This window comes from Carettochelys insculpta, chromosome 4 (assembly GCF_033958435.1).
Source record: "Carettochelys insculpta isolate YL-2023 chromosome 4, ASM3395843v1, whole genome shotgun sequence".
NCBI lineage: Eukaryota > Metazoa > Chordata > Testudines > Carettochelyidae > Carettochelys > Carettochelys insculpta.
The window spans coordinates 45,221,816-45,239,150 of NC_134140.1; the positions used below are offsets into that span (position 1 = coordinate 45,221,816).

General features: G+C 40.2%; 1 protein-coding gene across 2 annotated transcripts in view; it reads right to left on the reverse strand.

The window, feature by feature from the left end:
* Nucleotides 1-944: 944 nt before the first annotated feature.
* BEND4 (BEN domain containing 4) overlaps nucleotides 945-17,335 on the reverse strand; it is a 44,628-nt gene continuing 28,237 nt past the window's right edge. The window contains exons 3-5 of one of the 2 annotated variants that reach the window (XM_074991794.1): nucleotides 13,231-13,322; nucleotides 5,222-5,462; nucleotides 945-1,436 (exon numbers count right to left, since the gene is read on the reverse strand). In XM_074991794.1, the coding sequence (XP_074847895.1) occupies nucleotides 1,219-1,436; nucleotides 5,222-5,462; nucleotides 13,231-13,322 (551 nt within the window). In that variant the 3' untranslated portion in view covers nucleotides 945-1,218. The remainder of the gene's footprint in view (nucleotides 1,437-5,221; nucleotides 5,463-13,230; nucleotides 13,323-17,335) is intronic. The other variant, XM_074991793.1, reaches the window with a different exon arrangement.

Genomic DNA, 17,335 nt, shown 5'->3' on the forward strand with positions numbered 1-17,335 from the left:
CAAAAAAAATGCCACTGAAAATGAGAGGGGAAGGGTGTTTCTTTGGTGTTAAATGTCTCTACAGTGCATCAGTTTTTCAAAGCTTTCCCATAACAGCAATGTACCCTAACACTGATATTGAAAAATCTCCAGTAAACTGATTTTTTTTGACCTTGGTATTTGCTTCCAATATTGTATTCCATTGTGAACCAGCTTCATTCCTGGCACAAAAATCTATTTGCAATTCTCAATCAGTCCTGGAGCCTGTTCTTAAGTGCCTGATAGCCAAAAGGATAAATTGGACTTTTATTACAAAATCCCTCCCTTCATGCACCACTGAATATCTGAGTATTAGGACCACCACATTCCTGGAAATGGATCAGGCAATGAGCATAAAACACAAACAGCACAAACAAATGCAACTGTGAAACTTTCAACCTACGAAATACTACTGCAAAGTAAAAAAAACTGGCTCCTGAAATGGCAATTATGGTGAAGCAATCTCATTTTTAGGAAGACTGCTGTGATTATCTCAATGCTTTAGATAAACATAGTATCAATCAACTATACACACAAATATTTAATGTTATAGAAATATCTGTTCCTGTTTTGATACCTTTTCAAAGGAATCTGTTACCAATGAGCTCTGCAGGTTTAGGGGGGAAGTTTAGTATTGCTGGACAAAGGACATATTGATCAGGACTTCAGTACATAGCCTGAGATGGAATCCCCTACATTTTTAAAGGTAACTTTTATGTTTTTTTTTATACACTACTTGCTAGGAAAAATAGAAGACTACTTCCTTTGTCACAAGTCCCTAGGTTTGAGTCTAAACCCCTTACTCAGGCATAACAAATAGTCAGGAATTTCCAGAGTTCAGGTTTGCCTAGGAATTCAAAACTGAGCCCAGAATCAGCCAGAAGACAATTTCTTTTTGTTTCTTTACTCATTTGATACCTTTATTTTAAAAAATTTCCTTTAGAATTGGATGAATTGCAGTTGCGGTTTTCCTTTGATTCTATGAAAAGCTTGCAATTTATAGGCACCAAGGAATCCCACAGATGAAATGAATCATCACACTGTGAACTGGGGCACTAGCACAGGATGGAAAAGCTGGAATGTTTGCAGTATAAGTTCAAACATACTTTGGATTCTTAAATGACTTCAAGGACACTATGTCCAGTAAAGTATCTTCTAACTAACTGGTTGTTTTTCTAGCACAGACCTCCTCCATTAACATCAATCTCCAGATCCCTCTTGGATACCTCTGTTGAAAATTTCTTCTTGTGAACCTTGATGGTCTATCCCCTCGTAATATGAGTTACCATTGTGAAGAAAAGTCCCCACTGCACGTCCTTGGCGAGCATGACCAACAGCATCACTGAAAACCTTATTTATCTGTTCTTCAGATGGCATCCACCAATCAGGGTTGGAAGTACAATGCATCCTAATGAACTCTGTAGAAAACAGAGAGTTTATCTTTGTAGCACACAATGTTATTGCCCAACCAGCAAGAGCTCACCGAAAGTAATAAATAGAGCATTATTGTGACTATTGAAATAGGAATAAAACCTTATGGGAAATGCCATGATAATGCCAATTGAACCTATTTTATTTCTAGCCACACTTATTTCACCATGTTAGATACTGTATGTTTCTGTAGTTGAGAGAAATTGCTCCTTGCTGAAATAAAACAACACTTTTAAGAGTATTTTTATGATGTTGTGCAATGCATGTAAAGGTTGGTATGAAACAGGAAATGTATTTTATTTGAAACCTGCAAACCTTATATACTGACTTTATTGTGCTTTACATTCATGGCTCTTTATGGTCTTCTTGCTGCTGCCTACTTTAACATTTCAAATTGGCACCTTTTGCTTTTTGGGCTGCCTCATTTTAAGTTCTAAATGTATATCTGTAGTGTGTCTCTAGATATGACAGCCATGTTCTAGAGACCACATTGGCCATCAAAATAGTCCCTGCTGTCTCATTTGGCTAACTTGCCTTTTCACAGCCTTGCAATGGGTTTATCCACGCACAAGAAGTTGAGCACACTCTCAAGTTACGCCATGTTTATGCTGGCTATTTAAATGAACAATGTTTACATCAAATGACTGTCAATTTTTTCTCAAAACTATTTTTCTACCCTTTACATATGTGAAGTATTTTATCATTAGAATTACAGAAGTGGTTTTGACAGTTTAACTCTTAAGGCTAGTTAGACCTCAACACTAGAGATGCATAGACTTTAAAATGATAACATATAATTTTCAATGTGAAAGCACTTTTTGTTGGATGCACTACATCTCAGTCAGCAAGAAACTTTTATTTAGTCTCCAAAATTAGTAATTCCTCTAGGCAGCACTGTATCTCAGAGGACATTTCTCATTTTACTGTCAAACACTGTCAAGCTATTGATTCAAGAGGTGTAATAACTTTCTTTTTGTCACATCCTCCTGACACCAAGCAATGTTATCATGAGTTGCAAGTTGCCTGATACTTGGGAAAACTGGGATGTGTGATTTTTGGCATAGCTACTCCAGCCAAGTGCCTTCAAAAGTGGTGTGTATCTCCATTTTAAATTCCCCTTCTTGTAAATCTGTCCCTGCTCTGTAGTTATGCTTGCATGTGGCTTCATAAACTCAGGTGCAGATCAACATAATGGTTCCTTTGCATAGAATCAGTGCTGCAGTTTAGGCCTGCTGGGCTTTTTCAAAGCTTCAGGATGGTTCCAAAGATCTTTCAATAGCAGAAAACAATATTTCACTTATCTAGATGTTAATGTAAGCTTTAGGTAGTTGCTGCTTTCAAAAGAGAACCTTTTTAAGGAATAACTTTGCTTAGCTCTTGCTCTCCACAATGTTCATCAAACCCATTCTACTAGGACTACAAGCAGATCTGACCATTTTCTTCCCTCAGGAGGTCATCAAGTCTCACCCCTGCTCAAAGCACAACCAACCCTACTAAATCATCCCAGCTAGGACTTTGTCAAACTGAGATATAAAAACCTCTAGGGGGATGGAGATCACCTCTCTCGTACTTACCGCTCTCTCAGGAAGCGGCATCTACATTGGACTTCTACAGAAGAGACTATCCAGGGATGGGCATGTAACTTCAGAAGGCTACAGTCCCTTATGCTGCAGAATTATGGACTCAGCCTGACTGAAAATACATCTTTTCCCTTTGCTGGGTGGAGCCAGAATGACAAACAAGTAATAGCTACTGAAACCGCTATGTCTTTTTTTATTTAAGGAACGATCCATCGTTTACCTCCATCAGAAGAAAACCCTTCAATTCATTCCTCAAGCACTCTTCTTAGCGCTCATGGGTCTTCCATTGTGCTGACATTAAGGCAGGCTAGAATGGCTCTCTGAAATCAGTCCCCTGGGCTGCAGACAGAGTAGATCTCACTCCCTACCATTATCCCAGGGTTTAGTCCAATGTTATGCGATGGCAAGCATCACTTAGACTAGGCTTGCCAAAAAGGGGGAAGAGGGCAAGGAGGCATTTGTCCTGGGGCCCGGCCTTTCAAGGGCGCGTGGAGTTCTGTGCCCCTTTGAAATGCCAGCAGCGCAGCTGGGCTGCTCTGGGGGCTGTTGGTCCCACTGACGTAAATGCTCACATTATTTTACTTCTAAATGAGTAGGGTCTAGAGAGGTTTATTTGGATCCCCAGCATGGTGAATTGCTGCCCTGCCTGCGTAGTAGTAGTAGTAGTAGTAGTAGTAGGCATCCTTCAGTCTGCATAGACTATGGATCGCGCCCTTTATCAAACCAATATGTACCAATTTATAGATCTCTGCAGAGCAGTTTAAGAGAGACAATGAACCCCAGGCACTTTGACTTCCAGTGAAAGAGCCTAAATTACTTATGGAATTGCCATTTTTTTCACCGAGCACCACAGGGTACATATCTGTTTTACAGGTCTAGTGGCTCAAAAAGTTAAAGTTCCAGAGGGCAAAGTCTTGCCTATTGACCTTTTAAAAAATACATGATACCTTGTAAAGCCAATAGATATACCTGAAGGTGGCACCATCAATGCTCTATCATCTCCCTGGTCCCATCCCCACTAAAACCTGGCAACGGAGGAAATGTATAGTGATGGTAGATTCTGTATTAAATTTTGGCTCATGTATAATTTACCAATTGAAATTTAAGAAATCTTATTAAAGCCTGCTGCCCTTTTCAATTTTTTTAGGTCCTTAGCTTCCAGGGAACTTGACACCCTGAGTCACTCTGTTACACTGAAATGCAGTCCCCACTTCTTTTAAGTTCTGACAATTCATTTTATGTTGCTCTAATATCTGGTGAATCTTGTGTGTAAATGAGGACACTATGCTTTAGTCTGAGTTTATATAAAGTAATAATTTAAATGTACTTTGAAATTATGTAAGTATCACATTTAAAAGTCGACTCTGTTCGGCCTTGTTAATTACTTCTAATCTAAATGGATAGACCTTCAGTCTCAAATGTAACCATGTCTGCTGGTGGTGTTTTTCCTGTATTTTCTTTTCATTGTTTAGTGAGAACTTTATAGGTTTTGTTTTGTTGAGAGAATGAAATTGCTACTATATTTATGAGGTGGAGACACCAAGACTTTAAACCAACCTAGTTAAAATGTTTTATGTGGACCATTATGAAGGCTGAGGACAAGTCTTAATAAAATCTCAGAAATTCAAAATAGGAATGGCCATAGCAGATCAGAGCAGTGGTTCAGCTTGTTCAGTATGTTTGCAAGAAACCTCATAGTGAACAATTATGAAATATCCTCCCACATGAGGAAGTTTCCTCTTAACTCTCTGTTAATGGTGGCTTATATCTTGAAGAATGAGTTTTATCCTTCAAAAATGTATATATAAATACTGTACAAAAATTCTATCTAATTTACATGTGGATATTCTTTTTACATACATAAAATGTCCACTCCTGTTTTGAATGCTAATAAACTTTTGGCTTAAATGATTTACTGAGGCACTGAGTTCCATGGTTAATTATGAATTGTGAATGCCCCCATTCTGATAAGAGGATAAAAAGGATTATTTATTGATTTCTCTACACCTTATCATGTAGCCTATTATTTGATCCCTCTCTCAACATTTTTCCATGTTTCTAACCTCTTTTGTCATCTGTCTTGGAATCCCTCCCTATTTCTGCAGCAAGAAGCTGAAAGCGTATGTTGAGCCAGAGCCAATGTGGTGAAATGGGATCATATATGGTGGACACTGAGTGAAAAGATGCAGTACCTCTGAGACATGTTACTTTTACTGGATCCAGAGGACGTCTTTCAGGACCTGTCTCTCCTGACTGCACTGACCTTTTCCTTTTTCCAAGGCCGCATGAGTACTTAAGCTCATCGGTTGTGAAAACAAATCTGATGAGATATCGAAGTAGCCGCCTTCCATCCTTCTTTGAAGAATTTACAGCCTCATCCCACTGTTTACTAGTGATGTAGACAGGATAGTTGTTCAGCAACTGCTTGCTTCCCTGGAAAAGGTAAATATTTCTATTATTTATTTTACAACACATAAGTAAAGATATCCGCTGCAGAGAAGAATGCTTTTAACTAAAAGAGATATTGACAATGATTTACCTACAGAACTGAGTAAATTCTTGGTATGACCAAGGAGGTCTTTTAAAATTCCATTTGCATTTTCTATAGCAAAACCCAGTGGCTACATTTACGTGAGAGGCTTTTGTCGAGCAAATCTGTGGCATGTTTACATGCAAAATGCGCTTTGTTGACAGCTGACAAAATCCGGCGCATCTGCTAGCAGTGTTATACTTTTCCTAGTTCATGTATAACACTTCTCTCAACAGTGTTCTGTTGACAAAACAGCCATGTAGATGCTCCAGGGTCCTTTTGTCAACAGACAGGGCTTCTGGTTTCCTGGGCAGCCCTGTTTGCAGAGCTTCCAGTCAGTAGTTCTGTCAAGAGAGGGTCGGGCAGTCTGGCTGCTCTCTCGACAAAGTGGATTTATCTGCTTTTATGTGCAGATGCAATCTGTCGACAGAAGTTTTGCTGGGAAATCCTCTTCGACAGTGACTTCTGTCGACAGAGGGGTCTCATGTAGACTTAGCCAGTGAGGTACATGGAATGCTTTTTATATCTTGTACTTTAAATAGGTAAGCTAAAAAGTGCAGAGCTACAATGTTTGGGGATACATTTAAATACAACCTTTCCTTCTGTAGCCAGACAAAATCTCCCCACTACAGACCAGCTGTTGCCTCCCCTCTAAGGTGCCTCAGAGCACACAGGGCACTGAACAGCAGTTAAACAGCACAGTCTTTGATGCCTTCCTAAAGGGGCCCAGATGTGCTGGCTCATCATGACCCTGAGAAACAGAAAACACAGATAGAGGGCTAGCAGGCTAACTGTCAATAAGGGGGCCTCAGAGAACTGCCTTTGGCTGGCATTAATGGAGTGATGCGCCCACACAGCCCATCCCAGAAGAGGAATCTCCGCCCTTGTAAAAGAATGTCCTGTACTCGCAAATTGCTTATCTCCTGTCTTACAAGTGCAAATTGAGCAAGAATTGCCCTTGTAAAAACTGGCGTCACAAAAGACAGACCAGTACAATCTGACACCATACATAAGAAAGAGAATACGTGACCCAGGGGGTATAAAGATGGACCCAGCAGCACTCTGACTCTGAGTGCATCTTCACCAACTACCTGCTGGTCAGGTCAGGTGATTGCCTCCCGAGGTCCGCAACTGGGGATGCCCAACCTCGTATTCATCTTTCCGCGGAATTGAGTGACCGGTCCTGGCTTGGCTACGCTGGTATCGAGACACGCAAGGAGGGTAAGATATACCCATATTAAGGTCTCCTTTTGGTGCGCACAGTTAAAGAATTAGAGCTCTATAGATAGATGCTGTTGCATTAAGACATCGTGGTATTGAATTGTAATGTAACCTGTTAACACCTATACTCTGCTAGCATAAAGAAGTAGACAATAGCCTTTTGTAACCGCACGCTTATAACTGTAGCTTAATAAACTTGTAACTAGTTAAGATCTAAGCCTGACTGCTGTTACTCTCTGTCACTGCAACACAGCCAGCGCAATAAAAGAACTTTAACTGTTTGGTTACCACAGCCTGGCCGTAGGTGAGAGTGCTAAGAGCCTAGCGTAGAGTTGTGCTACCTCCACGGGGCAGACTCCTGGGGCGCCCGTCAACCAACCCTGGTTACCCGCTGCGACAGGACAGTGCGTCCTAGCAGTTAGTCTCGGGTGTGGAAAGGCTCTTAGTGCTACCATTGGGGCACTCGTCAACCAATCTTGGTTGCCCGATGCGACGGAGCTCCATGCTCTAGCAGTAAAAAAACTTGGGTGTTTAGGACCCTGGGGCATCCGTCAGTCTGGCCCAGACTGCCCGCTGCGAAGGAGTCCTGCGCTCTAGCAGTTAAAGACTCGGATGGTAACAAGGGCATAGTTGGTACCTCACTGCACATTACCCGGCCACCGGCTAACACCTTCTTTATCTATTACAATGTGCAAAAATGTCTTTGAAGAGTGTGATCAAACAGGTCTCTATGGCAGCTGACAGTTCACTACTTAAGAAGTGATTTTTACAGTCTATTTTTATAATAAATGTATTACTTTTTGTTGAACACTCCTAAAACGTGACAGTAGTTATGTTACTGCGAAAAATGTAAAGAAAATAAATAAACCTGAACTGTAAAATACTAAACGCTTTATTATTATTAATGAATGTCACTTTAACTCAATTATAGCTTTACACAAATGCCACTATGTCAACCGGAAACAAATATTACTTTTAACCTACCTAATTTATATGTGCTTTAAAATTCCAATACTAAATAGATGCAGATGGACTAATTATGGTAATTTATGTAACTTATGCAATATTTATAAGACAACTTTGGTCAATTCTACCTAAATACATTTACTTTAGTCTTTGTTGCCTGTAAAATTCTACAGTATAGGACAAATTAATTAACCCAAGATCTCAGTTTTAATGCACTTGTTCAAAAGTAATTAAGGTGTTTTAAAAAAATTATTTCCTAGAGACTCATTCACTTTACAGCTGTATACATTTATTGCAACATATAAATCTACCACTGTTCCACCAAATTAGTCCTCCTTCATAAAAGCATTGTTACATTAAGCATTTTCAACAGGAGTTCAGTAAGAAAATGTTAGGTGAAATACTACTGTCTTTTGAATTAGTGGCAGCTGGGGCCCCTCTCTTCTAATTCAACAATATTTGTTCACTGACACAGTGCACGATGTGAATTTTTAAAAACACAGTATAAAATTCCTTCCCTCTCCTTGGTATCACCCACTTGTTTATAAAGCCTACTGGGAGATGATTTGTTTTTGTTTTCCTCAGATACCCATAATTTATTTTTATAAATTTGGTAAATCTGTGAAATTCAGCAAATGCTCAGAAGGGTACTAGTATACAGCTCATCTGCACAAATCACAGAGTGTGCTAAGTGGGCAAAGGTAGTTGAAAACTAATCATCCCATTGGTACCTGTGATGGGGTGGATCCGGCCCAGATGCTCCCTGCTGGAGGCTTCAGGATCCTACCACACCCTGTTCCAGAAGAACTCTAGTGGAATGCTCCAAGTCTGCCTACAACTGGCTGGGGGAGGCGGGGGAGCAGCCAATTTGGGCCCAGTGGGCTCGTATAAAAAGAGCTGCTGGTCCAGAACAAGTTCTGTTAGTGCCTGGAGTTGGAGGAGTGTGGGTAGTATTCCTGGCTGACAGAAGGAGCTAGAGGACCTCTGACAAAGCAGTTGCTGGCATTGACCAGGGGAGCAAAAAGGAATGCCTGACTGGCTGCTTGGACTGAAGCAAGAAGAGCCCTCAGTTGCTGGCAGAGAGTAGGGCAGCAAGAAGGAGCTTTTTGTGTGGCTGCTGAGACTGAGTACAAGACTTCAACCCTATGGATTTTGTTTTCACAGACAGACTGTGTGTGACACTGCCAGAGGTCTGAGTTGCTGAAGATCTACCACAACCAGAGAAAGAGAGAGTGAGTATGTATGCACATGCACTCAGCCAGCTCTCAAGAGGTGGGTGGCACCCTGTTATGCTTTCTATGGGCAGGGCCCTCTGCATCATCATGTAGCAGCCTGCTTTGACTTACGCTATCTGCAAATTGCTCTGAGGAGCTCACACCAGAGCCCAGGAGTTCTGTGATGCAAGGGGGTCCTGGCCATAAATTCTTTCCTCAAGCTTCACTCCCTTTTCTCTGCTGTGTGGACTCTAGGGAGTGGGAAATGGCTTAAGAGTCCCTGTTCTGGTTCAGTGTAACCAGATCACCCATACTCTGAGGCGATCCTCTGTGGGCCAGTTGTACCAGTGTCTCACCCACATTTTTTATCAGTAATTTGCTCATAATCCTGTATGTATATAGCTTCTAGGCTATTGGAATTTACTTGTTAAACTATTAATTATACAAAAAAATCTGAAACTAAGGGTATGTCTATACTTTCAACACATTCAGCACGCTGCAATTTATCCTCCAGAGTTTGATTTTGGTGCGTCTGTAAAAACTCGGCAAAACTGATCACTCTAGGCTCGGCCATTAACCCTGGCACTCCATGCTATCGACTGGAGTCAGGGATGTTGGCACAAGCCCAAAGATCCCCACTCTACACCAGGTAACAGTCGATCCTGATATGTCAATTCTTGCTCCATTAATGATATAGCTGGAATCGTGTATCTGGGATCGACTTTGCTCCCTGGGATAGACCAGGCTTAAGAAGAAAACAAACCAATAGTGGGTGTTTGTACTAGCACGATATACTAAATCCAAGTAAATACGACCTTTGACAGTGAGCACTGCCAAATAAGACTGTCGTCTTCTCATCTATGTCATATGAAGCAAGATCTAGGCTGGTTAGTAACTGGATGTGGTCCCACTACCTTCAGTGTGGATTAAACATTTTGATGAATCAGGGACCCATTAGGCAACAAGCTGCCCTCACAGCATGAAGTGGAAAGCATTGTGTTGATGGAGATGTAGTCTTTTAAATGCAATGTGAAAAGGGAGAGCTCGCTTTACTTGAGGACCTCTGTTGAACTTGACTTAACCACAGCTATGCCCATTCATATCTCCCCACTGAAACTACAGTATTTTAGGGTATTTTTTTCCCAATAACTGTGAACAGTGGCTGTAACATTGATGTGCTCTGTCAGGCAGTTGCTGTAATTCAGATGTAGCTATATTAATTTCTGTGTATTTAAAACACTTTGGGGCAAAAATTTCTTGATTTAGGGCTGTTGACTAATTGCAGTTAACTCACGTGGGTAAGTAAAAACTTGTGAATAAAGACGGTGATCGCAGTTTAATTTGTGCTGTTCCAAATGTAGATTTTATAACATAACCACACTCAAAAACATAACAATGTAAAACTGCAGAGCCCACAAGCATACTCAGTCCCACTTCTTGTTCAAATGCTCAGACAAACAAGTTTCTTTACATTTACAGGTGAGAAGACTCTCTGCTGCTTGTTCTCACTGTCAGGTGACATTGTAAATAAGCATTGCATGGCACTTTTATAGCTGGTGGTCCAAGGTATATAGCAGATACACTAAGCAGGCGTATGCCCCTTCATGCTTTGGTCACCAATCCAGAAGACATGCTTCCACGGCGATTGACAATCATTAAAAAAAAATGTGTTAATTAAATTTGTGACTGAATACGTTGGGGGGAGAATTGTATGTCTCCGACTCTTGTTTTACCCACATTATGCCATGTATTTCATATTTATAGCAGTCTCAGATGATGATCCACCACATATTGTTAATTTTAAAACACTCACTGCAGATTTGAAAGAATGCAAAGAAGGTACTAATGTGACATTTCTAAAGATAAATATTGCACACTCCCAAGGTTTAAGAATCTGAAACAGCTGCCAAAATCTAAGAGGGAGGAGTTGTGCAGCATGCTTTCAGATGTCTTAAAAAAGCAAGACTCTAATATGGGAACAGAACCTGAACCACCAAACCAGAAAATCTTCGTTCTGCTGGTGGCATCTGACTCAAATGATGAAAATGAACATGCGTTGGTCTGCGCTATTTTGGACTGCTACTAAGCAGAATCCATCAATATGGATACGTGTCCTCTGGAATGGTGACTGAAGCCTGACAGGGCATATGAAGGTCTAGCACATCTAGCAAATAAATATCTTAGGATGCCAGCTATGACAGTGCTGTGCTACCTCTTATTCTTATTTTCAGGTGACGTGAACACGAAGTGGGTAGCATTATCTCCTGTAAATGTAAACAAACTTGTTTATCTGAGTAATTGCCTCAACAAGAAATAGACACGGAGTGGACTTTTAGGGTCTAAAGTTTTACTGTGTTTGATTACTGAAGGATTTTTTTCACATAATTCTACATTTGTAAATTCAACTTTCATGATAAAGAGATCGCACTTCTTCTATTGGGGAGAAACTAAAAAATACTATTTCTTTAGATTTTTTTTACAGTTCAGATATTTGTAATTGAAAAAGTGGGCACTGAGTATCTTGTATTCTAATTGTAATAAAATCAAAAATAGCAAAATATTTAAATAAATGGGATTGTATTACTGTTTAACACAATTAATCATAATGTATTTTTAATCACTTGATAGCTCAACTCTTGATAAATGTAAGGTGTATTTTGGTGCATCTGATAGTAGTGAAAATAAACAATCTAAAAAAAAACCCACCCTTGAGAAATATAACAAGCGTATACTGGAGGAATGGCTCAGAGTACAGATGAGTTCATGCTTATTACTGTACAAGAATAAACTTATGAATAAAAGATTAAACTCTTCATACTCTTTTTTTCAAACAAAAATCCTCTCCCACCATAACAAGTTATCCCCAATGGACAGTTACAAAACAGCTAGTTTTTACAATGGCTTCAAAACTTTGGTTAAGCTCTTTTTGTTGTTGTTGTTTTAAAAGCAAAATGAGAGCTTGCAGTTTTCACTGATCTCCAAAAAATGCAGCTTTCAATAAAATCAAACCCCTTAGAATAAAATAAGGTGATAAGCAAAGTGACACACACTTGGGGGCAGGTCCTCAGAAGATGCAGACTGAGCTCCATATTAGCTATGGCAGTTTGGACCAGCTGAGCATACATTCCTTGCAGTGTGTCATCCATGTATATGGGAGAAGGTGAAGTCTGAATGGCAGACTCACAGACCCAGTCTCACATCTTGTCTCAGAATGGCATGGATGGCGGGCCGTAGGGTGGAGGTGATTGAAAACATTTACAGGAGGAAATGTCTCCCTCATACCTGGACATTCTCAAACAGTTTTACACCCCAAAAAGACATCTTTCACAGACATGGTCTTTTTAGGTCTACGTTGAAGCATGTTCATGGGGCAATATCAGAGAAAATGGCTCTAGAGCTGATACATAAGCCAAAGTTCTTATTTGGATAACTAGAGGTCTTATGGCTCCAGGGCTTTCAATACACTACCTCTTAGTAACAAAAAAACTCACTTTGAATCTACCCCCCATCCCTCAAACTCAGAAATGAGCATTTTTTGATAACCATCTATTGTCCTATTTTGAATCCATCAGAAATGCTAGAGACACTCTGCACAGCAAAGTCCCTTTCAATTTCAACCATTTAAGTTTGACTGTAATGGAGATGTCTCTGCCTGAGGAATGATCAGAGCAAAACAAACTGTTACAAGTATATGGGGGAGGGTTAGGTGAGGGGGGAGTGGGGGGAGCAGGGAAGAACAGTACTGGATGGAGCAAATCTGGATTAAATTAGTACTGACATTACTGCATTATTCTTATTGTTGTGTAAATCCAATAACCTGCATATGGGAAATATCAGTTTAATGCTAGATTTTGTGTGTTATTACAGGTTGAACATCTTTCATCCAGCACCCCCAGGAGAAGACCAATGCAGGATAAGAGAATTTGCTAGACAACGGGAGGCCAATATTTTCTAGCACATTACCAACACTTCCACTGGTTGCTGAGCTCTTAAAAGATGTTTGGAGGTAAATTACAGCTAAATAACAGCACAGAATGCTGAGAGCCAGGACTGTTGGCTGTAAGTAAACTTTATGGAATTGTGGAAAACTTGGGCACATCGATGGTGAATGGTCATCCGGCTAACTAAAATCATGCCAGATTACGGAGTTTGCTGTACAAGAGAGAGCCACATTAGAGAGGTTCAACCTGTAGTAAATATAATCTTCCGATATCTACTGATTTACTGACCTCTATATTTCTTTTGAATGAAATTTCAAATGAAAGTATACCTCTGTTGGATGGTCTGTTGGCTGTGGTATCATAAGTTGGTTGTGATGCTGAAGTACAGTCTTCAAATAATCTAAAACAGTCTGGCAGGGCACTGCATGGAACAAATTACAATTACTGCACATTAACTAACTAGCTCAAAATAAAACAGCAAGATCAAGTCAATCATTTTTTGAGATCTGTTGTGAATGTCTATAAGATTAATTTATGATGGGCGATATCCCTCCTTTTGTTTTATTCAGTCATTTCATTCAACAAATATGTAACAGCTGATGTATTTTTTTTATGTTGATGTATCTCAGGATTTCTCTATCTTCTGCCTGCTACTTTTCAAAGGTTTTTCCATTTAAAGAATATAATGCCTACAGGTCTGAATTAGGTAAGCAGCAATGACAGTGGAAAAAAGATGTCTGCATTCTGTAAACAGCCAAAGCTCATGCAGGAGAAAACAGTTCTTAGACTTTTATCAGACACTGAGTAGTAACATGTAAACATGCTAGGACGTTTCTGAAACTGCGAATTGATGATAGTGTACAAATTTATTAAATACATAAACATTTTGTTCTTTCCTGTTCCTCTTTCTTCCCACACCAAACATTCTCATCCATTTCAGTAGTGTTAGTACCATCCTATTCTCTCTTCCTGAGGTGATGGGTCAATTAGGTCTGATTCAATTATTGGTCTTTCTTAAGGAGATTCTGCCACATCCCTGATTAACTATGGAGCATTTTTGAAATACACCACTTTATTCTTGTGCCTGAATTATTGCAGGCGCATTAAACTGATAGCAGTATGCCTGACATTTGTACCACCATTTTGTATGTATCAGTTTTGTAGGTGGTGTTCTTATAAAATAGCAAAATACATAGAGATCTGAACAGCTTTAGCTAATAGTTCAGGATAAGATTTTTCAGAAGTTGCCAGTGATTTTTTGTGGCTCAATGTTTGGTTGTCTAAGTTGAAACACCTGAGGCCTGATTTTTTTTCAGTGTGTGTACTCAGCACGTTCTGAAAATAAGCCTTTTCGACATATCGTAAGCAAGACACCCCAGAACTGAAGCTCTCAAGTCACTGTTTATTCCTGAAAATGTTGGCCTCAGCTTATGATGTCCCTTTGGGCTCTGACCTTCTGAAGGAAGGCAAAAATCTTACTTTGTCCTGGGTTTCTGAGATCCCTGGCACACTTCCTCAAGCTTCAGTTTCTTACCGTCCCCATATATACTTATAAAATTGCATGAGATAAAAGCTAGGTTTCAGAGTGGCTGCAGCCAGCTCAATCTTTTTGGTGGCTTCCCTGCTCCCTCTTAGTGCAGCAGGGTTAGTACCTCAGAACGAAGCCTGGTGACTACAGAGTAATATTCTTGAAGTAAGTGAACACGAGAAGGTGGGTGATTATTTATTAGGAAATGTCTACTGGTCCAATCTTGCGAGTTACCAAGATGTTTGTAAGATATTAGAGTAACTATAAATGATACAAAGCTAACATGCAAATAATTTCATAAAATTTCTTCAAGTTTGGCGTTATGCTGAACACTTCCACCATAGCTAGCTGCAAAAGGGTTGTTGAGAATATTAATATAAAACATGTTGCAAATGTCCTTCCCAGCCTGGAGTGTAGCGGACTGATGAAGCTGAGGGAAAAAAATGTTACAAAAATTGTAGTTCATCTTTTAAATGCACTCTAAATATTCCGCTGATCTCAAACCTGAACAAAGAAGTCTGGTGGTAACCTGAGAGAACTATGAGGCATTGGATATCAGGAAAAGAAAGTGGCAGAAAAGGTTTATTTTTATGTATGGGAAGGTGAATTGCACAGAAGAGAAAAGGATACAGAGTGACTATTTTTCTAAAAGGCGATGGAGATACTTTGAAGGATGAGATTGTTTTGGGGGAATCTCTCCTTACATTATTTGTCAATTCCCAATGCAACCTATTCTGCTTGGCAAAAAAAAAAGCAACCTCACTCTGAGTGGGATAACACACTGATTCTACAGGAATTGGAAATGTGAGAGATTTGGGGGCATCGTATGGGTGTGGGTTTGATATGCACTGTAAGGGAAGCCTGTTCTCTGGAATTTTATTTTTATTTTACCTACCTGAGGCTTCCCAGTTTAATGTGGGGATCTTTTGGGACTGATTTGTTGTATTGTTAGAAGAGATCTGGTGTTTCTTTTAGCAGAGGAGGAAGGTAAGAAGAGAAATTGTGGTATATGAAGTATTTGCACTCTTCCCATTGAGTTCCCACATGGAACTACTGGCTGCTAATGCTCTACCTTCTCCACTACCCTGATGCCATATGTTTGGTAAGGAAAAAAGGCAGGGGTAGGGACTCATGTTCTGTAATCCCTACGGGAAGGGCCTGTGGTGAGACAAGAGAAGGCCTTTATAGACAATGGCTAAACGGATTACATTTATCTATCCCACTGGCCTTGTTTGGGGCCTCACCTTAGAAGGATAGACAACAAGTTGATGGGGACTTACCCCTTCAGCTCACAATGTTCCACACAAGTTTAATGGCTAACAAAGCCACCATCATCCCTGATGAACACTAACAAAGAGGTAGCCGTGTTAGTCTGTACTCCAACAAAACAAAGCAGCAGAAATGTAGCACTTTAGAGACTAACAAAACAATTTATTCAGTGATGAGCTTTTGTGGGACAGACCCCCTCATTCCTGATGTAACACCTGATGTAAGGCCCATCTTTATCTGAAATCCTGGATGGACAATGTAGCAGGGCCTGAATAGTTTTAAAAAGGAGCTCTCCAGATGGACATTTGGCTTAGCATGAGTTGAGAGGATAAAAGGAGAAGCTGTATTTGGGCTACTTCCATCCAACTTCAAGAAGAACATATTCATGACTCCAAAAACATTTATTTTGTATCTGCTCAATTCAGGAGATTCCCAGGACAGGGTTAAATTGGAGAAAGAGCTGCAGAGCTGCCTGAATGAGTTCCCAGACAAGATGAACAGTTTTTCTAGACTGATGCAGAAAGCACTGAGAGTCACTGTTCTATATAACTTAACTATCCACAAAGATGACAGTTCTCTGGCAGTGTGATGCAGTGGTGACTGGAAAATTGCATGACTCACCAAATTTCACCACTGACTAGAAATCTCATGAGACTTGTCTGTTGGGCCCGTGGCTCTCCCAGAAGGTGAAAGCAAGCAGGAAGAGGTCAATTATTGCTGATTGCTAAAGGAGAAGGTAGACGGTATTTAGATTCAGATGAATAATTATTCAGGCCCTTACTCAATGACCATCTGAAGATCTTGGTAAGTACTACCCAATCTTATTTTGCAAGCTTACTGAAGAGGTGGTGTTGACAAGGCCTTTGGGGGCATTTGGAAGCTGTGGAATTCCTTGAGCCCTGCCTATTAGAAATCAGGATTGAGTGACAAATAGAGACTACATTTGTTTCTCTGGCTTACTATCGCCTGGTAGCAAGGGGTAAGGATCAGGTGGTCCTGTGGAATCTACTGGAGCTGTGAACAGCATTCAAGACCATTGTGTGTGTTTGGGTAGAGCCATTGTGGGACCCCAGCAAGATGGTTGGGATCTTGCTTGAGCTTCCATTTCTATTTACTGGAAGGGGCAATGGAGGTGGGAAAGAGTGCATGTATATGCAATGCTGGATGATTACATATCTCTCCTGAGGTTATTCAGGGTTTCATTTGTCCCTCTTGCTTACTACAGATGTAAGGGTATGGTGGGAGCCAACGAACATGCTGAGATGTGGTGTCATCAGTAAGTTGATACCATGCAACTCTGCATGTATTTAATCAAACTCAGCTGATGCTATGCTGGTGCTTTCCCATTACCTGCTGAAAATATGAAGGCAAGCTGGCTGAAGCCCGTGTATATAAATAAATTCTTCATTCTTCATAAAGGTAGAAATGCTTTCAGTGCCAAATTGCATGTTAATATTGTTAAAATGGATGGGGGCATATTATAACTACTAAAATCACCATATCTCTTGTTTCTGGGGTGGGATAAACAGCCTTCACCTACACAACTTCTGAAATGCCAAATGGTATTCCCAAAACAAATTTTCCCTGATTAGTTATGGTGGTTCAGAAGCACATGGTAACAAAGCTCTAAAACAGCT